Here is a 27,546-nt window from a genome sequence, read left to right as displayed (position 1 = left end):
GCAGATCAATGGTAGTGCTGCCCGAGTGTTGTACGTCACACTCGGAAAAGGTCTGAGGAGCAGAAAGTTAAAAATATAACCCAGGAAGGGCTTGTGAAACTGTATAGCTTACAGTCAATATTCAGATGCTGTCAGATACAGCAGCATCCTCCCTGTGGAGATGACTTGGAAGGAGATTCCCTGAGGACTGGTCACAAATTGAATCCATAACATACACACTCTGTTTCATAGATCACCTTTTCTCCCTTTGCCAGTGATGAATTTGAGCCATTAGTATAAACAAAGGGATTGTTTTAGCGCTAAAAATGGACGAGTAAACAAATACATTTATGGCACAAAGAGCGAACGCTGTGCTCTGACTAAACAAACACAGAAACTCCTACTGCCATTAAGTAGTTTGTCACATAAATTATAAGAAATGAGTGTAGTTTATACCTGCAGCTACTGGATGATGAATTTTTGGAGATTATTTTTGTCCAAGTTGTCTGATTAACAGACTAAATCTAAGTGGTTTATTTCTACAACAGCTCTATCCCTTTTGCAATCTTCCTAACAGAAATGATGACCGCAAGGTAAGTATAAACTGAAAACATGCTACGTTTTACTTTGACTTGCAGAAGCTTATACACACCTCTACTGACCCACTGAGCTCTCCCCCCTTCCTTTACCAGACAAGTCACTTACTTCTGTTGCTGCCGGCTGCTGATGCAAACAGTGAAACTCTTCTTCTGCGCCTCAAGGACCGGGCAGGATGCTGAAGGATACAGGCTGACTGTGGAGTGGTTTTGCACAACATTTGGACAAACGTCACAGCATGACTCAGCAGTTTAATGCTGCGACTCCATGGTTATTCTTTTCTGTCCTAACCCTCGTGCTTAAACGCTCAGACATGCTAATGCTGATCCCAAGGTATCCATTTCTCCTCCAGCTTATTTGACTCTGCAAATCCGGAGTCTTTTTAAGCCTCTCCCTCTGCTCCCACATCTCTCCTCCTCCGAATCAAGCTTCCAAGCCAACGCAGCAGATTACAAACTGATGTTTGGCTTGTGAAGCAGTGTTGTGCTTCCCGCTGGCAGAATGAGTGGTATCTTTCCTCTGTGCTCAGTGAGACTATTATCATCACAGATGCTGAAGTCAATACAGGAGCCGTGAGCTTCTGATGAGCTACACCTAAGTTTGAGTCGGGCAAGCAGAAAAAATGGCAAGCTGTAAAGAAGAAAAACCTAGCTCAAGTCATCTAATCTGCTCAGTGCACCAGAAAAACAGCTGATGGATGTTTGTGTTTGTCTGTGCCAACCCTAACCACACTTTGGGAGAGCAGCAATATCAAACTAAGGCAAACACCTGAACCCAAATATCTACTGAGATGATCTAAAACATAACACTAAATGTGATTCGGAACATTTTTGCTTTTGTAACGGTTATTTTTACATAGTTTAAGAGCAACACTGTCACATTATTAAATATCTGAAATGCTTCTGTAGTGTTGTTTACAGTAAGATGTGTCCACAACATGGGAAACATAGGCATGGTTATTTTGCTGGCTTTTTGTGAGGTAGGACTGCATTAAACTGCCAATAAAATTCACATAACTGCACTGTTAAGATTAAAAAGTCTGCACTTTCCACACAAGTTGAGACAGAGACTCAGCGAGGCTGCGTCTTATTGCTACGCCATCTTAAACTGGTCATGTGATTTGGACACACCAGCGGGTTCGTTGACTCCAGAGGATTAGAGAGGAAAGAAAAAAAGACTGACCAGTTCAGCAACACCAAAAGGCCTGAAATTCACAGAAGACAACTAAAGTGGATGATGGTAGAATTGTTTCCATAGTTAAGAAAAACAACTTCTCAACATCAACCCAAGTCATTAACACTTGAGAGACAAAGTGTGTCAGTCTACAATCAATTAATGCCTTCATAAATATAAATATAGAGGTGCAAACCACCGGTTACACTCAAGAACGCTGGATTAGACTTCGCCAAAAAAAACCTTCTAAAAAAGTCTGAAAATTCATATCAGAATTCAGAAGTATAGAGAAGGAGAGAAACAGCTAATGATCTGAAGATTATCACATCATCTGTCAAACATGGTAGAGATAATGTTATGGCATGAGCATGCATGGTGGAACTGTGTCACTGGTGTTTATTGTGGATGTGACTGCTGTTAGAAGCAGTCGGATGAATTGTAAAGTGTCCGTGGCTGTATTCTCTGATCAGATTGAGCCAAATACAAAACTGATCAAATAGGGCTTCACAGTACAAATGGACAATGGTAAATGGTAAATGGCCTGTATTTATATAGCGCTTTACTAGTCCCTAAGGACCCCAAAGCGCTTTACATATCCAGTCATCCACCCATTCACGCACACATTCACACACTGGTGATGGCAAGCAATGACCCAAAGCATAGTGCAAAAGCAACCCAAGACAAGGAAGCAAAGAAATTGGATATTCTTCTGATCTCAGCCCAACAGAGCATGCTGTTCAGTTACTAAGTACAAAACTGAAGGCAGAAATATAAAAAAAAAAAACAAGCACCAACTGAAGGTCTGGTAGAGCATCTCGAGGGCGAAAACACTGCAATTAGTTTTGTCTGTTGATTCTACACTTGATGCACTTGACTGCAAAGGATTTTAATCCAAGTATCTTTAAAAAAAAATCCTTATATCTAAAATTATGCTAGTTTGTCCAATTGCTTTTGAACATTGAAAAATGAGGCACTGTCTGTAAAATGTGATTCATAAACAGTGCAATTTATTTTTTTAAATCTCCTTGAATTAAAGGTAAAAACTCTGCATTTCAAACACACGTTGGCTATCTGATTTAACATCTGCTGTGGTGACGTTCGTGATAAAAACTACATAATCTCAGTCCAACACATTATGGACCTAACAGTATTTTTCACTGTGATATTTTTTGTGTTTTAGAAGTAGTGAAGGTTAAAGGAGGCTCCTAAGAATGAATATAACTCAGTGTGATGTTTTCTCAAGTCATGAATGTACAAGTGTGTGTGTGTGTGTGTGTGTCAGACAAAACAATTTCACTGTTCATCAACAAATCAATCACTTGCGGTAAACTGCGATTCAATCCAGACATATTTCATGCCCTTACTAATATTATTTTGATGAAACCAGCTTCTGGATTTTTTTCAAAAGACTATTTTTGTTGTGTCATTACCTACAAATTATTTGTTAAAACACAAAGAAAAAGAACCTCATATTGAAACACTGATGGTAGTATTATAAGCAAAAAGCTAATATTTACATGTCAACAAGCTCAATGATGGTGACAATGCAAAAATGTGCTAATTAGCACTAACCCTTTCACTGGCACTTTATTAGGTACACCTGTTCGACTGCTTGCTAATGCAAATATCTAATCAGCCCAACAATACGACCTCTTGAAGTTCACACCGAGTATCAGAATATTGAAGAATAATGATTTGAATAACCTTGAATGCAACGTGTTTTGTGCACCAGACATGCACCAATAACAATGAGTATGTCAGACTGCTGATCTTCTCAGGATTTTCACACACAACCATTTCTAGGGTTTACAGATCACGGTCAGAAAAAGAAAAAGCCAGTGAGCTGCAGTTTTCTGGTTGAAAATACCTTGTTAAAGTGAGTGATCAGAGGATAATAGCCACTTTGAGCTACTAGGAAGCAGTGTTGGGCAAGTTACTTTGAAAAAGTAATTAATTATAGTTACGAGCGCGCGCAGCTGCTTAAAGCTGTAGCGTCCAGATTACTTACAGCTACTTCTGTGCAACTGATATAAGATGCGGTAAGCTGAAGACAGCTTCAACCGTCTGTTTGTTGAAAAATAGTAACGGACCGCATTTTCTTGTTAGTAACTGTAACGGCGTTGTAACGATAGGAATAGTAATTAGTTAGATTACTCGTTACTGAAAAAAGTAACGCCGTTATTCCCATCACTGCTAGGAAGGTAACAGTAACTCAAACATCCACAACAAATGTACGCAGAAGAGCATCTCTGAACGCACAACACAAACTTTAAAGGACTTGGGCTACAGGAACAGAAGAGCACACTGTAGTCCACTCCTGTCAGATAATAACAGGAAACTGAGGCTACAATTCGCACAACATCAGAAAAATAGGCCAATGGAAGACTTAGCCTACCTGAGTATTGCTGCTGACCCTGTCCATCCCTTATGACCACAGTGTACCATCTTCTGATGACTGTTTCCTGCACTATAACACACTATGTTGCAAAACTCAAATCATCCCAAGCTGGTTTCCTGAAGATATGTCAACGAGTTCACTGTACTCAAAAGGCCTCCCCAGTCACCAGATCTCAATTCAGTTTGGCACCTTTCTGATGTGGTGCAACGGCAGATCTGCATCTGACAAATCTGCAGCAATTGTGTGATTCTATCAAATCAATATGGACCAAAATCCAGCACCTTGTTGAATCTTTGCTATTAAGAATTAGTCCTGAAGGCAAAACCTGTCCAAGCAATTGAGGGTTGATGGGAATCCCACTAGCTCGAAGACACTTGATTATACTCTTGTTGATCTCTCGATGGCACTAGAGGAGAAGTCAGTGGGTTCACCTAAGTGAGTGGAATCCATGTTGACAGGGACATGAATGTGTGAAGCAAATTTGGCATCAATAACTATTAAACAATCACACCAAAAACAAAAATAACAGGTGGTGCTAAGAAAAACAACAGGGAGGCTTCCAAAGTCATTAGGATCCATTTTCTGTGCCATGAATCTGGGCCAAACAAACTTGCATTGTCTTCCACCATATAGCGCCATATCAAAGACACTGGATATGCTGGGCTGTGAAAGCAAGATAAAGAAATAAATATTCAAACCAAGTGTTGGCATCCACTATTAGCTTTTACTATCCTTTAAATAACTGTGCCATATCTCTTCACAGATGATTTGTCATGCTGAAATAAGAAGCTGCTATGATATAAAATCCATGTCAGGGAAAACCGTAATCTCTACATATAAATTTGCTTCAGAGAGGCTGGATTCTAATTCCCAGCTGCACCACAGGCTAATAAATACCATAAAGCATTTGGTGGACAGTCTCTGTATAACTTCCCATTCCTTCGTAAAACATTCAGCTGGATCAAGATATATCCCCTGCCTGAGAGAACGAGAGAGCGATGGGCCCGTTTTTCCTGAGAAATGAACTATATATAAAATGTAAACTTCTGGTGACTTCCAAACCTCTGCACCCAATCAACTTACTGTCACCATAACTATGATATAACCCCGAGTACAATTTGCAATCGCCATAAATAAAACATTCACGACTTCAGAGGCGCGCTTCTCCTCTTGACTGCACTGACTGCAGCCTTGTTAAACATTTTCCCCCTGCCGCTGTTCTGTTTGTGTTTGCAAAATATGCCCTCTCTGCGCGAGACGGCCGCACCTGCACAGACAGGAAAGATTTGACATTTCCCTTATCGTTTGCTTTTGTGACGGCTCGGAGCTGGTAGAATATGCATGAACTTTTCTTTTTGTCAGCCGTGCCCTGCAGGGTTTTCTGAAGGTGAGACCCTAATTAGCAAAATCCTAGTTTTTAAAAAGTGTTTTGCATAAAGAATCTCTCTTTATTTGACTTTTAAAAAGCCAATGAAACTGCATGAGAGAACACATAGTGGGAGATCTCCTCCGACCTTTCGTGCTGAGATGTATGGGATAAAGTGAGTGGAGGTAGACAAAAAAATTTAACAGATAACTGCCACTTGACTCTGATGAAAACCTTAAAGCTACAATGGAGAAAATTCGTAGCTTAATAATGGTATCACCTAAAAGACTGTAAAAAGAGAGGGTTATGTAGAGAGAGCTAGGTTACCATGATAACCAGACTCTTTCCTTTTGTAATGCTTTGTACTTCAAGATGAGATGGGGAGTCAGTGCAACCTCCAGTCTGGCCTCATCAAACTTCAAAGGAGGATCATATTTTTCTTTTATATAATCTATGCGTTTGCTCTCCTGTCAATCATGTTGAAGGGCAGACAGTGAAACAAACCTCAGTGGCTGAAGCACTTATCGAGAATCCATTCAAGCTGAGAAGCTTTGGCTTCTGTTTCTCTGTACACTGCTTACAGTGACCCTTGGCCACTGGCATCAGATACAGATGACTCGAAGCCTGCTTCCTGCAGCAGTCCAAGTCCATGCAGCTTCTCTAGTATCTTATTATTATTATTAGCAGCTTCTCTAGACGATTTATATGCTGTTGCGATATCCAGCAAGGCTAGAGCCAAACACTATTCTCTGATGTAAATAAGCCTTAAAAATTTAACAAATTAGGAAAGGCTGATGATAAAAAATTCAGCTTTAGAGCAATCTGCTCTGTAAGGAATACCAAAGTTTTATCGCAGGGTCTGTAGTGAGTAGAGATGGCACGATACCACTTTTTTATGTCCGATACCGATACCGATATCATAAATTTGGTTATCTGCCGATACCGATATGAATCCGATATAGTGTTTTTTAATCAACAAAACTGTTTTTTAAATATCTTGCCGCATTTTGTATAAGTTCATACTCAAGTTTAAAACAACAACTACACTAAAGCTATTCTGTTATACCTGTATGCAAAAAAAATTATTTCATAGTTCAGCAATACTGATCAATCTAATAAACTTAAACCTACACCATCCTCCCTATTCTGGTATTTGAAAGAGTACTTAGCATAAATATTAAGCAACCTAACTAATAGGGTTCCAACTCCCAGCAACAACAAAAATAAATAAATAAAAAATGGGGAACCACCCCTCACGCTCCACCTCATGATGCTTAATCGACGTAATCAACCTTAATTTGATGCAGTGTGAAAAAAATGCACAGAAATCAATTATTTTTCAAGAAATATTAAATAGATTCAACATCTTTCTTCAACAGAATTGCAGACTGCACAGATGGTACCTTCCCAAAGGAAAAAGTACTATAGCTTACTAGGGTATATATATTAGACTTAATAGTCACTATATACAGTAATGGACTTCTATTCATTTTGCATCAAATTAAAACTTTGGGTGTCAGATAATTATTTATTAAAAGCTCGACATTTTAAATGAGAATAAGAAAGAAAAGTATGTCTTTGTGCCCCCTTTTCCCTGTTAATGCCCTATCGGCCCCCCTGGCTAAACTTTGCTAGATCCGCCCCTGCACAGTTACCAGCGTCAGCTAAGTAGAAAAAGATCCTCGAGTAGAAAGTAATATTAAATACATTCTAACAACAGCTGATCAAGCTTAAACGTGCTGCTGTTGTTCAGCCGCTGGTTTCCTCTTTCTGGTGCAAAGTGGGCCAAAAACAAACGAGAGACAAGGACTCGCGACAGAAAAGCCGATCAGCTGATCGTTAAGCAGTTTCATGATTGAAGTAGCAGCAAGAAGAGGCAGTCGCTTGTTAAGCTTAACGCAGGAATGCTTTACAAACATTCAGAGATGGACTTACACACTTGCTTTACTTCTCTCGGGATAACTTTGTCGGAGATGAAATGCCGGGTTGCTAGCAAAGCTCCAAATGCTATCCAGACCACCACAGGTCCCGCATGCCACAGCCGCTCTATCACGTGATGCATACTGCTCCGACGTGCTAACGTTCTGAGGTGAGTTACGGCGTGTTGCAAGTTTTGTGAGGTGCTTTCGTGATATTTAATGGATCGGATTACATTTTTTATTTTTCTCCGATATCCGATCCAGTAATTTAGGTCAGTATCGGACCGATACCGATACGTAATATCGGATCGGTCCATCTCTAGTAGTGAGTGATGTAGTGAAGACTGCATTTTGCTAATTTTACTAATTAACATACAGTCAAAGACCAGAAGCTTTGGAATAATGTTCACTGGACAGATGCAGCATTCATATTTGGTGCCGAGCAAGGACAGCTGTTCAATAGAAGAACACGATGCCAAGTTTGAAGTGTGATGGTGGGAATCTTTTGGTTTAGGGTTAACCAGTAGCCTTGAAGACTGACCTTGCAGTCATTAACTGAACTACAATTTCTGCATCATGTCAATGCCTGCTTTAGCTGTTGGCTGAAAATGAACAAGAAATAAAAATTTCAACAGTGCAACAATTAACAAAAAGCAAAAACAAATGGAGCACGGCAGTAATTATGTTCATAATTTCAGGTTTTAGCCTGTACAGTTATATTTTCGTCTATTACCTGCATAATTCCCAGTAACATACATGTATTTTTTCCACCTCACACTGGCATTTGACAATCATTGCAGCATTTGTAATTGTGTGACTTTACACCTTGAGTCAGTTTATATTATTCTGTCTAACCCCCTGTAGTAGACAGGGGTTAAAACTGAATGCCCCCTGTAGATTTCCCCCCGGTAGTTTTCCACCAACACACTCAAAAGCAGCTGTGGTACTTTTCCTGCAGGACATGGTTAAGCCCTCAAATAATCCAACAGAAGATCAATAATAGCTTAATAATTTCTTATCAAAGCAAAGTCCAGGGATGAAAGTGCATTTACAAAATCAGGAGCATAATAATGTGAGCTCTTCGGCTTATCGGCTACATTTATAGATGGCAAGTTCTGCCTGAACAATCGAAAATTAAACACATTCTGATTGTCCATCTCAGTGCAAGACATGCAAGACATTCTTCATTAACTTCACACTGAGCTAGTGAGTTGGGGACATTTCCATTATTATGTGGTGCATCTGATTGGTAGACTGTTGCTGTTGTGACAGGGATGTCATGTGTGAATGCATCTTATTCCTAACTCTGCAGGAGCTACATCCTCTGCTGTGAAGGGTTTTGGGCGGAGGATGTGTGGATGGGCAGCCCTTGTCAGACTCAGCCTGAGGCTGAGGAGGATTGGGGCGGAGGTTTTAATGCAATCTGCTCACCACCTGCTCAGTGGAGGGAAAGGGAGGGGGCTTTATTCTTTTCACAACTTGCTCGTTATCACATCAGACACACAAACACAGATCACTGAGGTGTGTCTGCTCAGAGTTCACAGTTAACGCGCCGTCCCCTCCCCACCCAGCCTCCTTCTGAAGGCTGAATGAGCCTTTGCATGACTGGAGCGATGACTGCACACACAGGCTATCCTCAACAAACCTAACACCTGCTTCCTGTCTGGCTGCACATGCTCAGAAGGCCCCGAGAGATTGTGGTTGTGTGTCTGCCTTGCTGTTGCTGTGTGGACTGGGCCAGTCCTTATTAGGACCAATGTAGCATCTGTGATTCTTGGCTCTAAGATATGAATGCTTGATTACACTGTACCTGACCTATTCAGTAACCACAGAACCTCTCTGAGCTGCATTTTCTCTGCACACCACACAGGATGTGGACGATTCCACCCACAGCTTCTTACACTGCAAATTCTCCTGTAGATGATCCTAAAACTGGGCCTGTGAGAAAACCTGAGCCCCAATCAATATAAACCTCACCTCCACGTCAACCATAAAATCCTGTCTGTTGGAAAATATTATTCTGGACAAACGTCTCTGTCACTATCTAAACCATATTTACATAAAAAAGTAGCATTTAATTACTTGGCACACAAAAAATTGCCAGGCAAACAATCAGCAATGGTTTAATCAAAGAGAGACTTACGGAAACAGATATAATTATCAGCATTACACACTATATAACCTATACATGTACAGTCTATTTATTTTAAACACCACAGCTGCTTGAAAATAAAGCTGAGTGCAATATATGCACATATTACTGTGGAAAACATTAATAAAGAACTTTAATGGACTTTAATTTGTTGCAGATATCCAGATCATTTTAATAAACATACCTGCGGAGAATAACATATTGTACTGTGTGACCAGCAGTTCATAACAAAAAAGGAAAATATTCACATTTAAAAACACTGCAATGAATATATAGCATAGTTGCTTCGAAATATTTGATTAATACGTACAGATTCATCTGATAACTAGAAATTGAAAATTACAGCATCTGATGCTGTTTCTTGCTGCTGTGACCTCTCTGAATGTCTAAGGAGGTTTATCTGATATGAATGCTAGCCCACAAAAGGCACTGTCAGTATGAAGTATCAAAAGACAGTCTGACATTTATGTATGACTGTGAATATCTGATACTCCTCATTGTATGGTAAGTTTATGGCGGGGTGCTTCTTTGTGAAAGTCTGTGCACAATACATCAGTGACAGCGCTGCATGCATCAGCATCACTGTGATAGACCTCGGAGGAACAGCAGTAAAAATTCACAGCTTGAATCTCAAATAGCAGGGTGCCTACTTTCTACTAAAGACTTCAAAAGAACAAAGCCCGAGCCAACAAATGCTGTGGTTAGATGACAGGTGGAATACAAATGGAGTTTTCGCAGCTAACTGTGGTATCATCAGCCTTTGCTTTGTTCTGATATTCTGTTTGTGTTCAACGGTCTGTTAAAAGGACAGCAAAGGTTTTCTGACATTCTTATTTCCATCTGGCAGTCTGGTATGTGGGGTGGTGGGGCTGAGGAGATGACCTGCAGAAAAACATCAAATATGTGGTGCAGTCATGAATGTCTGGTGCACACAAGCCATACCTGCACTGCATTTCTCACTGTGAGAAACTGCATGACTACCACCATCATCAGCATTACTACCAGAACAGAAAGAGGGATGGTTCACTGGATGACCCGTGTTTTGTGCTACACAGTAGCAATCTGTCTGCAACATGAGCTATTTCTCTCCGATCCCTGACTCAAATATGCATGTAACTCCCATTCATCACTGTATTAAAGGTGGCACGTCAGCACAGTCATCTCTTTTTATTATGGCCTGACATACATAAGGATCTACTTTGTTTTTGTTGTTTGTTTGTTTTTTAACCATGGCTTTATATTAACTGGTTAAATAATAGATATTCAATTCAATTCAACTTTATTTATAAAGCACCAAATCATAACATAACAACTGCCTCAAGGCACTTTATATTGTAAGGTAAAGACCCTACAATAACATCACAATAATGTGATAGGATACAGTTAATCCTGTAGGGGCCATGAGATGTGAAATACATTAGCCAGGTCTTTCAAAACACAGTGTTTGGTTTTGGTGTAGCACACCAAGAGGTATCACATAATTTGTCTTCTATTTACTCCACCTGATTTTGGTACATTTAACATTTGCAATATTTAAAACTTGTGCAAATTATTGCATGCATGGTATTAATCTTCACAGATTATGCTATGCTTTTCACTTCTGTCTAATCTCAAAACTGCAAAGAATCTCATCTCATCTACTTGCCCAGCTGGAGCTGTCCTCCTGCTCGTGGTGCTGAAACAAACACAAAGAAACAGCCAAACACAAAGTATGCGGAGAAAATGAACACGAGGCTTAATGTGGTTTAAGACTTGCTCTAACATACGTCTCAATATTGTCCATCCCTTTTGCACCTGCTCAGTGCTACACAAGTGCACCATATCCGTATCACTACTAAAAGCCCTTGTTCAATCTCAGCTTAGAGCCTTTTGAAATATTAATGCCTGTGAGACACTTACTGTGCACTCGTATGGATCAAATTTTAAAGAAACAGGATAAAACCCTGCAACTAATTTACAGCACTTTGGTAAGAAACTATGAAATATATACATATTTTATACTGAAGCAATTGATCAGCTGCAAATTTAGTCAATGTTCTTGTCATCTAGGTATGAATTCGATCACACTATCTGTTTGTCTAAAACACTGAGGTAAAAACATATAGTTTCTCCCCTTCATTTAAAGCATCTGCAGTGATTCTGAAGTCCTTGATTTTCAAAAACGACCTTTTCACACCCGCAAGGCTTTGTTTAATCCAACCTGTGACACTAATTCTGACCCTTCTTGATATTTCTGAGATCTCTCTGAAAGCGCAATACCTCTATTTATAGAACACGCATAATTGGGAACCTGGAAACAGGATAGGCCTCCTCTCTAATTAAGGAATAAACAACACTAATTGCCATCATTACTATCATTCATCTGGTGTTATCAAACGTGATGAGATGTGCATATATTGAGTCCTGTAAGATTACGCTCTACATCTTGGCTAAAATCTGAATATCACCATTCTAAATGTATTTTCCTCCCAGGCTCTCATTAGGGTTTGACATATTGTATTCCACTAAAATGTCAAAAGTCCATAGCAAATCTGGCATTTTCAAGGCCACCTGCTTTCAGCACAGTCGGGTGGAAATGTTACCAGATGTCAGTTTAGTACTCTGCCCAATTTCCGAAAACAGAAAAAACACAGTCAGAAAAGGCTAGCTTTACTTACTGTAAAAGCTCAATGTACCTCAAGAATCACATTTATTTTACAGGGTAACCCTTGTGTTAAAACCCACATCACATGTAATAGGATAAGCATCGAATCAACAAGTCACAAGAAGTTGACCGGTATCATTTTTTTCTGTGCGAATCCAACAGAGTCCAGATTGAACAGCATCAGGCTACACAGACAGAGGGTGGCAGCATGAATGGAAGTCTGAGGGGCTCCTTATTTTATTAAAAACGGGCTCCCCAAGTTACACATAACGATGCTCACTCAAGGTTTGCCACGCAGCTAAGTCCACGAGGAACAATCGGGAACAATAGGTGTGACAGAGAGGAGAAATGATGCACCTGGTTTGGGTGTAGGAGTCTGACACGTTGCCAGAGACAGGCTCGTCCTCACCACCACCACCACCACCACCACACTGTACCGTGAACTTTAAGATATTTATAAATAAAGGAAAAGGTATTGCTCTCCGTAATCAGACATTTTTATCGACTCTCGGTTCCCCCGCTTACTGCAGCACTCACAGCAGCCTGCACACCCACCTTCCTTCAGCTCCGTAACTTGATGAAAACGATTGCGCCACTAATAGCGCAGTAAAGCCTTCCGGTTTGCATTTCTATCACTACAGGCACGCACGGCTTTAATATTTACCTCACTCACCTTATAAAACTCCCTTATCGCTGAGGTCCGGCGGTGATAGAGATGCTGCTGATCTTTCTTTAACGCCAAGAAACAAGAGAAACTCCCACCTTCGCAGGGGCCGTCTAACAATTAAACACCTGCTTTGGAGGCGTTAAGGGACCATCAAGCAATGGTGATGCCAACAAAATTTCATTCGTTTTATTCGAAGTTACATAAAAATATATTTGACCAGACATCCACCTTAAAGTTAGCTAGGTCGATTTAAGTGGTTAAATGAATTATATATATTTTTAATGTTAATTTTGAACACCAAATGCACAGTAATCTGAAACTGAATTTTACGTACTCCAGTTTACATCCCACAAATACAAAGGCTTATTCCATTTAAGACAGAAAAATATGTATATTTTACTTAAAAAATACATGTTTTTAAATATATTAAGGAAAAATATTTGAAAACAATTAAGCATTATTAAATTAAAGCTACTTTGTTTTTTTAAAATATACATTTATCATTATTTCTATATTTTGCATTCTTTATAAAAAAAAATCTACAAAAACTTTAGAATATATCACAAGTGTAGATACAAAACAACAACTTTTATATACAGCATTGTTTTGTGGGTACAACTACTCAGTCACTATTCATCTGTCAGTGGGTTGTTGCTCTTACCACACACCATTTAGTAAACCGTTTAAATAGTTTTATTGTTCTTGATGATGATGATATTTTTGAAGATATTTGACTTGTTTATGTTTTATATTATATTATATTATATTATATTATATTATAATATAATGTTGCATGTTGCATGTTGCGTATTATGTTTAGTTTAATTTCTGATCACAGGATATTTCACTGTTGGCTTTGCCTCTTGTTCACAATGAAATTGGAAAAAAATATTTGTAAATACTTTGCTTCCTATGAAGGAATGAGGTACAAAAGATTTTAAAGCTACAATCTAATATTTCACAGGAAAATTTTAAAAAGGTTATATTTATTTACCTGTGCTCCCTATTGCACATGCTTTTATTACTTTATGAACACATATAATATCTCCTGTTTATAATGTTGTATGTGTTTTTACAGACAGGTGTCTTTTCAAAAAGAAATCTCAATATCAGCGAGACAGGATTTAATATTAACAATAATCTTATGTTACCTTAAAGGAGAGGTCTCTAGACTAAAGTAATGAAATGAAAGCTCTTTAGAGACATTACTCTAAGGATACTGAGGATCTATCTCAGACTTAACCTGGTAACAGATATGATGCAAAATGTATTAGTGCTCAAGTTAATTGTACTTTAAATAAAGACAAAATAATAAAAAGAATATTTGTTTGTAACAGGGAGAGGCCAATACCTGACTGATAGTGGTCCATTGGGTGATGGGTAAACATGTAGACTTGCCAATGGAGTTATAATTTCCTGTTATATTGTGAGATGTTGAAAATTGATGCCTTTATGACTCCTGCACAACAAGATGTGTTTTAGTATGGAGTGTTTGTGAGAGTCAAGTCATGTTAACAAAAGAAATCAAATGCATTGAGCTGCCTTACATCCTGTGAGTAAAGCTTATTTTATTGAAATTGCTAAAATTAGCTTATGGACCTCTACGCTAACAGCATGGGATTTCAGATAACTGAGGATACATTGCCACCTACTGAATTCTTTCTTTCCTGCATTGACCCTAAACACTGCAGACTGTTCACATGCTGTAATAATAATAGTTGTTCACATGGAAAGAAAGTGAAGGATTAATCTTATAAAAATGTACTATTATATAAATATATACTTTTTGAATGGATGTATATGGACTTAAATATGGGGAATTAACCATGTGAAAATAATAATACTTGTTTTGCTTTGTTGAAATTTCTTTTTTGTCTTGTTAACAGGGACACGTGAAGAAAAAGAGGAACACAGACGCATCCGGACCAGCAGGCGGCGGTAGACAAAGGAGTTAATGTGGTGATGTAAAAACGACGTCAGTGCCTCTCAAAGAAACCTTCTTGTGTGCGTTTGAAGAAGCTCCTGAGCTCCGAGGCTCCGTAGTGCTGAAAGGACAGCTCCTCCGCTCTCTGACATCTGCAGGTAGGCAGATGCGTCGCGCCATGGAGATGAAATTATGGGCAAATAACATTACTGGCGCAATCATTAACATACTGGAAACGATATAATGTAATTCTGAAAGAAAACAGAACACGAAGGAGATGGATAACTACAGTTATATTATAAATGCTTTCTGTTTTCTGTAGCATCCACAGTGTCGATGCCCTCTAATGAGGGACGTAAAGACCAACTTTTAAATTTGGTCTGCGAGACCGCCCTCTTTCCTTTTCGTCGTTTGCTATCTTGTGATTTGCAAATCCTTCAGTGCTGCAGGTTATGCGATGACAGAGGGAGGGATAAGACATTACTGCTATTCTCAGTGGCCCCTGGGAGTCCCCCACCCCCACTTTGCTCAGAAATTAGTTTTTAACTCTAAGCGGCAGGCTTACATTCTCTCTTCTATTCACATTTCTGCACTGTGCTCTTTGTAAATGGTTTAGATTCAGTGTGATTTATTTCAGGGTTTCAAATTGTCAGGTAAAGAGCATTCAGTAGTAGACATAGAACTAAACAGTTATCCCCTGTGAACAAGCACTTGGACACAATGGAAAGGAAGACCTACCTGATCTCGCCTCAGACCAAACTGTGTCCTTGGAAGGGTCATTCCCTCCAATTTGCTACTATTTAATTCAAGTATCTTAATGTAATAATCTCCCTACAAGTAAATGACTTTACTGCTGGATTAAGACTATTGATGCCCCTTAAATTGCAAACAGCACTGCCAATTCTTTAGGTACTTAGCAATCCTCATAAGCTGAGAATTTGTTTTGTCTATTTGCTAAAACTGTACTATAGTATCTTCTGTTTTGGCTGCACGTTTGTGTTTGCATCTAACATGAAATTGGTAAAAAGTGTTGAGAGTGATTCATCATGAATACCTGTGTTTGCATACAGAGACCTATTTTCAGCAAATGCGTGTTTGATGGCACCTCGTGTTTCCTAATGCAAGTTTGTTATATTAAAAGCCTGATTAGTCATTAGAAAAACCATTTTCCAATTATGTCAGCACAACTGAAAATAGTGTGCTGATTGGAGAAGCAATAAGTGCGGCTAAATAAGTGCCTGGATTGGCTGTCTCAGTCTGATTATAGTCTCTAAATTTAAAAAAAGGACTGGAAAATCATCACTTTGTCCTTGCTTTAAGGAATAAAAGTTAATCCATGCAGTAAATTAAAAAAACAAAAAAAACAAAAGAGAGAGAGAGAGAGCAAGAACAGATTTTATAAAACAGGAAGTACTGCTCCCTCCACAAAACTGTGCAAGCATCAGGGCCTTTACCTAAAAAAGGATAAACACCCATACAAGCCAACGTGAGGTGGTTTGTAAAGGGAGTATGATGCCCATGATGAGTGAATCTAAACCTCTGACCACAACTGTGTTCAGCTCTCTACGCATGCTCAGTTAGACTTTTAGCACAATAAACTTGAACTAAGTAACATAATGTGCACAGAAAGAGCGGTGGTTGATGTAAACAGGCCATTTCATTCAATTTATTATCATGTTCCATTTAAAATGATAAATCATTTATGATTCCACAGACCATTAGTTGTGATTTAGACCATTTTGGGTCATTGTTCTTGTTATATTAGATACAAACAAACGTGCTTTGCTTTCAGAAGAAAGAACATTTCAAACTGACCAGAAACTTCTGCGCAGTTACGTTTACAGTTACTTGCACTTGCACTGCTAACTGTGTTCTTTGCTCCCACACAGATATGTTCACCCGGATGTTAAAACTGAGACTTCTCAACGCTGTAGCACCTGCGTACTTTTTTACGGCTACAGCAGTCACCTTCATTTTTCACTTTGGCTTCTTCATTCCAACAATTTTCCCAAGTCAGGGTACATCACTGGACGGGTCCAAAGTTTTACATACAGTTATTTTCCTTTTCTTGATGTTCAATGCGTTAGGGAACTACATAATGACTATTAAATACCCAGCTGAGAGTGCCAACGAGACTGTGATTCCAGTGTGTTCACCTCACTGCTCAGATAAAGTGGACGCGCACTACCTCCTAAACGGCCGTCACTTCTGCAAACTTTGCAAGAAGGTTATCCTTAAGAGGGACCACCACTGTTTCTTCACTGGAAACTGCATCGGCAACAAAAACATGCGCTACTTCATCATGTTCTGCATCTACACATCCTGCACATGTTTATACTCTTTGGTTCTTGGCGTGGCCTTTCTAACAGTGGAGTACTCTATCTCTTTTGAGAACCCCCTGACCTTTTTGACTCTTCTCCCGTTCTCCACTGGTTACTTCTTCATGGGTGAGTTTTCCATTAAAGCTGATATCGCAGAGGGGACACCAATTAACAACTCAATATTTTTATTGTTGGAGTCTGCTAGAGTTTGCATGATTCACAAACTGGATCTTGGCGCAGCCTCTCAGTTCATGCACGTTCAGCTAACTTTGTCCTGATTAGATGCCCTTTGCAAACAGAAGGTTAAAACAGCACGGCGGCAGGGCTTTTGCAAAGCTAGGCCACACTAATGATATTTGCTTTCACTGAGATCAAAATGGTCTTAAACTAAGCATTTAGGTCAGTCTGCCTGAGCTTCAGGCTAACAGGTATTACTTGTATATACACTGACCTCATTTAATACTCTTTTCTTTACTACAACCATCCACCATTCTAACAATAATATATGCGACAGTAATTTCTCCTCCTCAATATCTCCTCACAGGAACAATCTCAGGCCTGCAGTTGTTCCTGGTGCTGATGCTGTACGTGTGGCTGGGCATCGGTTTGGTGTGTGCAGGTTTCTGTTGTCAGCAGGTGCTGCTGGTGGCCCGGGGGCAGACATGGTGTCAGATGCAGAGAGGGCAACTTGCAGAGAATTGCAACCCCTGGAGAGCTAACCTCAAGGACGTCTTTGGCACCCGCTGGATGCTTGGTCTTATACTGCCTGTGCAGACAGTAGAGACGTGCTCTGAAGACGCAGATGCCCATAAAGAGGACTGAAGAAAAACCTCATATCGTAACAATAGCTCCTCACAGGTCAAAAAAGTGACACATGTTGTAGAAAATGCTGTCTAAAGACCCATGTGGGGAACGATTTTGAACACAGAGAGGATGCTTTTTGACGTTTCAAATAGTCTGTGAAATAGCTGTTAGCACACATTCCTTTAAGGACAGGAGCCATACAAGCAATGTGAAATAAGCGTGTAGTCTAAGTGTATCCTTTAGGTAGCTTTTTAAAAAGGCAATATTAAGACAAATAAGTTGGTCATTTTTGGGAATCCAGCAGTTTTACTTACGCTACTATAAACGCTTGCATCAAAATATAAAGATGGCTTTGCATGCCTTCACAGCTTTGCAATTTTGTATTATTTGACAGCCTGTGCCATGCGGTGCTCTGAGATTATCAAAGTGCAATATTCTTCCACACATCCTATTAAGATGCTACAAAGCGACGTTCAGGAAACTCCGGGTAGTTTTCGTGACAATGACTCTCGTTTGTCGTTAAGGGCTATCAGACAAAGAAGCCGTTTGTCTGCAGCATAAACTGCCGGGCTTGACAATACTGTTGTGACAATTACATGTTTAGCCTGATGTACTCTACTCAAAGTAATGTGACTCAGGCAGTGTGAAGAGGGAATGCTCCTTTGGAAAATGGGTGGGGAAGATGATTAATATTCGATTATCCAGGGTTATTATTCACAATGTGCCATAAAGTCATTTCTTATTTGCTTATAGCTGACCCCAAAGATGAGGTATTCACTACACTGCTAATAATAAGGCGCTCTGCATAATAATATTATTATTAAGGACTTTTCACTGTTATTCTGTGACTCCAGCTACAAATACACTGCTCATGTCGAACAGGTTTTGGGTTTCAATAAGTATACTTTCTAGAGATATTTTGTCTATTCCTGTTATACCAATAAAAGTATTCAAATCACAGCAAGTGATTAATTATTGTCTTTAATAATGACACACTGGTCTTCCAACAGTTTTACACAAAGCACACTTGACAATATCAGAAAAAAAAAAAAGTATCCAAACTGTAATAATTTGCCACCCTCCTTTTGCCCTTTTAAAACCAAGACTGCTTTTGATTCATTTTTAATATTCAGGTTAATTACTAATGTTGGGGTATGCAAATCGTGGTCCTGAAAACAAATCAAAGTGAACCTAGACTTAATATTTAACTTGTGCTTATGATTTCTATACTGTAACTTTGAATGCATTATCTAACCACACTGTGGGTGGTTATACAACTTCAAAGAAGAATAAATCTTTGGAAACCCTTAAGTATATTAAACTTTCTCCCAAATTAAGCTCAAAAAGAAATAAAGAAATCTTAGCTGCTCAAGCATTGACATAACATACAACATTAACTTACCGGTAAAAAAAAAGAAAGAGGTGCAGGGCTTCTGATAAACATTTATATTCACATTATCTTATGCTTATGTTTAGAGGCAACTCAGAAATCTGAGAAATGAAACAAAACAAGCCCACTTCATTGTTTTAAAGTTTAAATTAATACTAAATAATAAGCAAAAATTAAAGCAGGAATGAACATGAGAGCAACAAATCCAAAGGCAACACAGTTATATAGCTACAGCACATCACCTGCTACAAGCTGTAGGTATGAAGTTTCTATTTAATAATAATAATAATAAAAAAAAAGAAGCTTACTTTACCAGAACTGGCCAAATCCGTGCAATAATCTCTGTTTACAGTATTCACACAACTTTAGTCTTGGTCAGAAACATCATTACAAATAAATAATACTGACACCAAATAAACTTCCATTAAACGAAAAACAAACTGTTACGATTTAGCAAGCCATCTGAACTCTCTGTGAATCAGACACCGTTTGAAAAGACACTTCCTACAAAAGATGCATCAGCTCTATCAGTTTGATTTACCAGTTTAGAAATAAAGGATAAAGAAAAACAAAGATCACAGGAACCTGCTGACTAAAGATGAAAGATGGATTTGATCTAAGAAGTAAATAACCCTCATACTTTCTCCACACTAGCAACATTCATGCCACGTATAAGGAGTAAACCCCATGTGTCTTTGTATGTGCTGTAAGGCATGCATTAATGCAATCAAGTAGGGATGCACCGATATATTGACCGAACATCATTACGAACTGAAATCAATCATGTGGATGACCACTGGCTTCTCAGCACGTAAGACAACACTTATCAAAGTGAGAGGCCAGTGTTTATCTACAGTGTGCCATCAATTTTGAGCTGGTTTTAATGAGAAAAGGTAGCGTGACAAAGTATGAAAGAATTTTAAACATTTGCAACTTTTCAACAAAACAAAGAGAAAAATAAAAACGTATCAGCCTGGGCTATCGGCTAAACACTGGTGTCAGTACTTCACAATCAGTGCATCCCTACACTTAGGAGTTTGACACAGAAGCCATAGCCCTATTGCAAGTGATACTTGCTATTTTGAAACAGAAGAGGCAAGAAAATTCATTATAGGCAAGGGTTCGAAATACAAGCATGCTTCCTAACTCCCATCTCATAAGAACGGCTGCTTCGACCTCAGCACGATCTGATGTCAGCGTTTTAGTGTCTGTGGACCGATCACATTATTGCGTCACGACTGTGCAACTAAGAGAAAAAGAGCAAATGACTCTGCCCTTTTCTAACATGCAGTTAAAACTACAACTGCAACCCCCCTTTTCCCCATAAATGTAGCTATGTAGTTTCATTGCCTAAGCTTAAACCAGCAGTGCAAATTTTTGCCTTCCTCTTCTGGGACTGAGAGCAAAAACACAAACGCTTGTTAAGCATGCCAATGATATCTTCTGCTCTACTAGCCCAGTCACTGTTGACACTGCTAAGGGTAAGAAGTATAGGAAATGTCACCACAAGCAGCAAATATAATTACTGCTATCCTGTGAAGATGTTTGGCTGGGCAGATCAGCACTATATGACTGAATATAACCTATTCATCTACCCTGATATGTCATCTATACAGACTTTCTTGCTCTTTATGTCACATTTTCTGAATTCCCATTCTCCAACTCCGTAATGATATTTAGGTTGGAGACAGAAATCCCCTTTAGGGTTGCATCTGGAATAATAACTCTGCCAAATCAAACATGTGGAACTACCCACTGTGGGGACCCTTGTGACAATGGAGCGGCTGAAAATAGCTTTTGACTTCCCATATCACTTCTGCTGGTTTTTCACAATCCTTTATCACGAAGTTGCAGAGCTACTGCATCCCAACAATGTGACCGGTCGTTTGAAGTGACGGTCCTGGAGTAATATCAATTCTGATGTCGTCGGAACAACAACATGCAATATGAGACAGACCTTTAGTTTTATATCCAACCAGCTGCTCCAAAACTGTCTAATTTCTAAACTTTGCTGCAGAAAGTGATTAATACCTACAGCCTACTGATAAAGGTCTGAAAGCTTAAAGTTTAGTTCAAGAGTATATTTAACACAATTTATCCACATTTATTAAATCCCCCTGTGGCCTCCTGATTAATCCTCGTCTCCAGATTCAGGACTACTGATTATGTCCGTACATATTTTAAGCTAGGATGCTCTGCGGTTTCGCCCCCCACTGTTCCTTTTCTGTGTCCTGGAGAGAAAGCTGGAGTTTAGTCCAGAGTTGTGGGTTTCCACTGCTCAGAGCCTCCAGCAGCAGAGTCGTCTGCTCCTGAAGCTGCTGCAGCTGGTCTTGGGTGCGCTTATTCTCTTTGATCAGCTGCTTTGTGCGCATGGTGATCCCCAGCAAGCCGGACTTGTTGAGTATGTTGTAGGTATTGCTGAAGCGCTTCTCCTTATTAGTGCGCATCGAGTCCTCATCCTCGAATTCGTCATCAAGCATCCTGTTGTCTCCTGCTAGAGTCCTAAATTCATCTGTGTAGGAGGGCAGGGAGCTGGTTCCTACCTGTGAGGAAAAAGACTTGATAAGCTGCTCTTGACTCTGTGCTTGGTTTGTTGGTGCTTCAAAGTTGGATGTGGTTTGGGCTGTCATCTGCAGTGCTGACAGGGGGCTGGGGGTGCTGTACACCCTGTGGCCATGATGATGCCTCCTCTGTCGCTGGTTATATCCTGCTGCTGTACTCCCCCTCACCCTTGAGGATCCTACCCTCTTAGTGGGTGTGTCCATGGGATGCGGGGCAATTTTGGGATATGATTTGAGGATGGGCATGTAGCTTTTTGACTGACGTGTGTTTTCAGAGCCAGTCTTAGGAGAGCTGTTGTTGTCATTTGATAGCATGGGTTGAAGAAGAACCACTTGTGACTGAGGCATTATTTCCAATGGTGAAGGAAAGTTCCACTGTTTTTCTGCTGGAGCTGTGGATGATTGCTAGAAAATAAGAAAAAAAACAAACAAACAGACCTTTAATGTTATAAAACATTTCTTATACTATCTATAATATGGTAGCTGTTAAACATAAAGTGCATGACAGAGTTACAGGGTTATAGTCGATGATCTCAGGGATTGTCAAGCTTCCATTTATATTACATTTAATGTGTCTGGTTAGTTCTGCTGTTGGCATCTCTGCATTATAATAAGATACTTGAGAGGCCTCTCTTCCACTTTGAAATGGATGAATGACTTAAGTGTGTCTGTGTGTTAGGGGGAGGACCTGCTACACTGAACCATCATCATAATATCAAAGTGAGACAAAACAGAGGGTGTTTATATCTGTTGGTTTTATTTAAACGAGAGCTCCATGTGAGTGCTTGCCGGGTTCGCTGTTTATCTCACGCTTTCAACTTTTGTGGGTGTATGTGTGTGTTTGTCGGTGAAAGAGGCCACTGTGTGTGGTGAGAGCTTTGTGTAGAGTGGTGAGAGATTTTACACAAGTAAACACAGACTGAACAACTTAGGAGGATTGTAGCCCCCCCCCCAAAAGTTTTTTTGTTTTTTTAAAAAGGAGAGGCAGCTATAGGTAATGATGTAATAATGTTTTCACTGTTCAGCTAATAACTGTTCTATTATAAACTCTAATTATGGAAGGCTGAATCATCATCAAACAGTAGCATTATTGCTTTTGGTGTGTTTGGGGTACAAAGTATGACTTACTGGGAGTGGATATTATTACCTCAGTGAGTGCACATTAACCCACCACCAATTCAGCAGCATTGATATCACTTTTGCTGATCTCAGAGGATAGCACAATTGAATTATAAAGAAAACTGCCCAACCCCAGATCATACACAGTCTAAGGAAAGTGTTAAAACACAACATTACCCACAACATGCACAGACAGATCTGAATGCTCAATTTGAGTTAATAAACTCCATCCAAAATTAAGCTTTTAACTAATTTCTCTAAAAGTTCAGAGTACAAAACACTCTGAGCCAAACAATGCTCCATTGAGCACTAAAGCTCAAAGACAATATAGCAATAAAACACTCTAAGAGTAGTCTGTTCAGACAAATATTGAAATATTTTACCTGCTTTAACACGAAGTTGTTCATGATGATCATTGGAGACAGTCCAGTGTATGAACCTCCCATCACAGCCACCTGTGGACCAGTTGGCTCCTGGCTGACTATTGACCCATTTCTTGCTGCATCTTCAGAGTCAGTCACTTCGACTGTGCTGAGGTACTCCGAGCTAGCATCTGAGAGGACAACACGACACATATATGAGGCTCATCATGTTTAAAAGAAAGGCTTCTGCTCTGTGTGGAAAAACATTAGCTGTATGAAAACAGTGGCAGATGTAGATAAATATGTGTAGCGTGTCTGAAAAAGGATACTATCATCTTAATGTGAAGGGCTAAATCAAATTCAGGTCAACCCCCATACTGTAAATAACCTACATAGAAAATGTGACCTAGATCTCCACATTTGATTAGGGTCGACCTTGTTCATGAACTGATAGACATTATTTGTAACTAGAAAGTGCATTTTCTGAAGAAACTGCAGTGTGAATGCTTGAATCTGAATGTATGCATTGAAATGAAATAATTACTGAATTTAAGTTAAAAATTTTGAATGAGATAAAAAAAAAAACCCGAATTTAACCTGAAAACAAAAGTGCTGAACTGCTAAAAGCTGAAGGTTACACAGAAGAAGAAGTTGGAAAAAAGCTGAAAATGTTTTAATTGTAAATTAGAAAAACCTAAGAAATGAGAAAAGAACATTTAGAGTCAGAAAACATCTGAAAGAATATTAAAAGGTCATATTCTTTGAATCACTGAATGACTAAAATGTGATCCCTCCACTTGGACCCACACAGTTTAAAAAGTTTACATCTCTGAGCTTTGAAAGACAAGATGTTGGAAAAAGAACAACGATGGCGACGTTTTGAGGGTAAAATGATGGCTTTAACACTGTGGACACAGCAGCAGTTGAAAGAGAAGTGTTTAAGATGAATTTTGGCAGAGTGGCAGAGAGAGCTCGTTAAGCAGGCAGGTGTGAGCCTGGTTGCTATAGTGACCGCACCCAATGGCTCCATACACACGGACACAGACATGCACCTCACTTTTGCTGCTTAAAATGAACAGAAAAGTCAGGCCGAAACAAATCGTTCCCAAATGAAAAGTAAAAGTCGTATTGACAAAATTCTTTCACTGTGAGCGACAGCAATGTCTAGTCTACCAAATTCTCAGTTTTCATGTCTGTGGAGTTTATTATATGGACGTGGTGACAGTGGAAAGACACCATGCTCTTCTGATTTTCAAACGAACCTTCTGAGCCATTTTAACATTAGAGTCTATGGAAGAGTTGGAGGGAGGAGGCTGTGCATTGGTGACATTTATGAAAGAACCATAACACCTAGTACAATAGTAAACACATTGGATGAAAGAGGACAGCCATGGCTACGTTTTGAGGGTAAAATCATACCTGTAGAGCAAACGCTGCGGACACAGCAGCAGTTTTAAAAAAGATTTTAAGATTATTTTTTTTGCTCCTCTCACTCTAGCAGTTGAGCTGCCTCACTCTAGCCCCAACATTCCGTCCCATACACACCCATTATAAACTCTGAAACGGGTAAAAAAAACATCATGAAACTTAAACTGGAACTGAAGAAAAAGTATAATAGATATTGAAAAGATAAATACAAGTTGAATAGTTGAATGTCTTGTCTTCGTTTTAAAGTTTGAATGGTGGCTCTATGTGAACGTATGTTGAAGTAGTAAGAGTTTAAAAATGAGTAAGTTGAATGAGAATTTGAAGGGTCTCCCCATTGAAATACATGGGAAATTTTTGTTGAATAAAGTTGAATAAAATTAAAAATATAAATGTTAAAAATGAGAAAAATACAAGCAATCATGTCCAAAAGAATAGGAATCTAATGGTGTTTGAATGGTTTTTCTAAGTTGAACGGTTTTGAAGGAGTAGGCTTTCAAAAAACGTACGGAATAGATAATAAAATAGAAGAATAAAGATTAGAAGAACAATACTGTGAATGCTTTTCAAGCATTCACACTAATTATATAAAGGCTAATTATATCCCAGGTCAAGACACGTGTTCTTTCAGACAAAATCAAGAATATTTTGCACAATCACAAGACTTAAAAGGCATGCTAGTTTTTTTTTTGAATGTAAGCAAATCAAACCTGAGAAGCCTGAATCTCTTTCCAGGTCTTGTTTGCATGTTCCAAGGTGCGATGTCCGGGTGAACGGCAGAGTCCTGTGACTGCCTGGTTGATTAAACCGGTTCATGATGGTCTATCCAGGAGAAAAACAAAAGAAAAAAACAAAAACACATGGACAGACGAAGTTAAATAACTGCAACTTAATCTCTCCAGGACAGTCTTATGCAAGTTTGTGATACAGTTTGATGACATTTTTTCTTTATTTTTAAATCCATTCTGTGACTTGGGAAGGAGAGAATATTAAATATCTATGAGTAGCATGTCCATTTTAAAACAGTAATATTCCATTTCTTTGGATTTTTTTCATGACAGGTGACACATTATCCTACTTGGCTATGGAAGACATTGAGACTTTTTAAAGATCTTTGGCTACAGACAGATGGGTCACAATGATTGTTTTTGCTAATAATTTACACATTTTAAAAACCTTTATAAACTACAATATTTAGGCCTTAGCAAACCTACCTGTTTCACATGTCATATCTTACGTGACAATCTAGTTATATAAAATATAAATTAGGAACAAATAAATAAACAGCAGCCAATTATAATTGTAAACAATCACAAGATAAAGGTGGCCACTCAGACACAGCAGGGCCAAGGCTTCAGGTTGTTCCCTTAATTTGTCCTTGCCTATAATTTTTTCATAGTAACTCATTACTATATACGATTTACAGTGTATAATGACTAAAAGCACAACAGTCACAGTATAAACACTCACCTTTAGTTAATACGTAATCTGTCTTTTTAGAGCTTCTACTTTGAATTGTTTACAAGACTGATCATCACTTCACGTTTAAGGCCTGTACTTTGCATTCATACTGTACATGACTGTATTTATTTTTCAACATACTGAAAAGAGCAGGCGCACACCCACAAACGGGATTACGTAATGTTTTAAGCTGCATAATAAACAGATTAAAACATCATAAAAGCGTATTATTATCTGCCTTACGTCTCCCATTTTACAAACTCGAGCTGAACGATTGGATGAAGGGCCTGTGACCCTCCCACAACCACTCACTGCGATGGCTAGTCATGGCAAGACACACTTTAAAAAAACAAAACAAAACAATGTCGTACTTACCCAGCAAAAACAACAAATAAAGAAGTCAGTGCAGACAATCATTGTTATAAAGCTGGGATGCTGACCAGTCCAGCGTTTATAACTTCTTAACTAGCTACAGCTAGCATTGTTTTGCTATACACGCAACTTTGTCAACATTGGCCGTTAACGTCAAACAACGTACGCGACACAAACACACACACACAGCTTTAGGGTTACACAAATGTGCTTCTGCAATAACAAAATATGGAAAGCAACATTAGCTGCTGTCTGTATCATCGACAGTATGTTTTATCTGTTTACTATTCATTTAGCTGGGTAACGCTAGCTGCTAGCTACCTTAGCTTTAGATCAGAACTCTTGCTATCACGAGATCGATAAGCAATATGAGTACCAGCATAATTTCGACAAACCTTACCAAGACGTCGTTTGCTTCAAAGCGAAAATCCGACTTTAGTAGCTTGAAAATATGTGGCTAGTTAAAGCCACCCAACTCCCGTGTTGCTAACGCCAGCTCTACTTATGTGCTCTACTTATGTGCTCTACAAAATAAACGCCCTCCACGCGGTCTTACAGGTAAACACAATTACGTGCGCGCATTCACGCAGATATGGTTTTAAACAAATCGGTGACAGAAAATCATTTGCATTTAAGTATTCATGCTGTGAATTAGTTTGTTATGGAATACATTTCTGAAAGTATTAAATAATAATCATATTTTTTTTAATCTTTTTTTTAACAAAAAAGCACAAAACACATTTGCAACTTTATTGTCTGTTACGGCAACCTCCTGGATAAGTTTCTAAAAGTAAGTAAGGGTTTTCAGATGATGGGGTTATAAGTCCAGTTTTTAGTGGTTGTAATTTAGGTGGTTTTAAGAAGTGTACTTTTAAGAGCTGTGACGGGAACAACAACTCCCTGTGAGACACT

General features: G+C 39.0%; 2 protein-coding genes across 2 annotated transcripts; one reads left to right on the top strand and one right to left on the bottom strand.

Moving 5' to 3' along the window:
• Positions 1 to 16,710: 16,710 nt before the first annotated feature.
• On the top strand, positions 16,711 to 17,962 carry zdhhc22 (zDHHC palmitoyltransferase 22). The gene is made up of 2 exons (XM_085343453.1): positions 16,711 to 17,266; positions 17,685 to 17,962. The coding sequence occupies exons 1-2, from the start codon at positions 16,711 to 16,713 to the stop codon at positions 17,960 to 17,962; spliced, it is 834 nt and encodes a 277-aa protein (XP_085199579.1).
• Positions 17,963 to 19,462: 1,500 nt separating this feature from the next.
• cipca (CLOCK-interacting pacemaker a) lies at positions 19,463 to 27,143 on the bottom strand. Its single transcript, XM_085342886.1, has 4 exons — positions 27,035 to 27,143; positions 25,512 to 25,623; positions 23,398 to 23,567; positions 19,463 to 22,300 (listed from the first exon to the last, which is right to left on the bottom strand). The coding sequence occupies exons 2-4, from the start codon at positions 25,615 to 25,617 to the stop codon at positions 21,515 to 21,517; spliced, it is 1,062 nt and encodes a 353-aa protein (XP_085199012.1). The 5' UTR covers positions 25,618 to 25,623; positions 27,035 to 27,143; the 3' UTR covers positions 19,463 to 21,514.
• Positions 27,144 to 27,546: the final 403 nt, after the last annotated feature.

Source organism: Diplotaxodon limnothrissa, linkage group LG19, assembly GCF_057381915.1.
Source record: "Diplotaxodon limnothrissa isolate DT_005_m linkage group LG19, D_limnothrissa_male_GT1.1, whole genome shotgun sequence".
Classification (NCBI taxonomy): Eukaryota; Metazoa; Chordata; class Actinopteri; order Cichliformes; family Cichlidae; genus Diplotaxodon; species Diplotaxodon limnothrissa.
This window is presented reverse-complemented; position numbering and strand designations above follow the sequence as displayed.

Coding starts and splice junctions, on each gene's coding strand:
- zdhhc22 (XM_085343453.1), top strand. CDS start 16,711: ATGTTCACCCGGATGTTAAAACTGAGACTTCTCAACGCTGTAGCACCT. Junction 17,267..17,684: donor CACTGGTTACTTCTTCATGG/GTGAGTTTTCCA, acceptor ATCTCCTCACAG/GAACAATCTCAGGCCTGCAG.
- cipca (XM_085342886.1), bottom strand. CDS start 25,617: ATGAACCGGTTTAATCAACCAGGCAGTCACAGGACTCTGCCGTTCACC. Junction 23,568..25,511: donor AAGAGATTCAGGCTTCTCAG/GTTTGATTTGCT, acceptor TTGTCCTCTCAG/ATGCTAGCTCGGAGTACCTC. Junction 22,301..23,397: donor ACAACTTCGTGTTAAAGCAG/GTAAAATATTTC, acceptor CTTATTTTCTAG/CAATCATCCACAGCTCCAGC.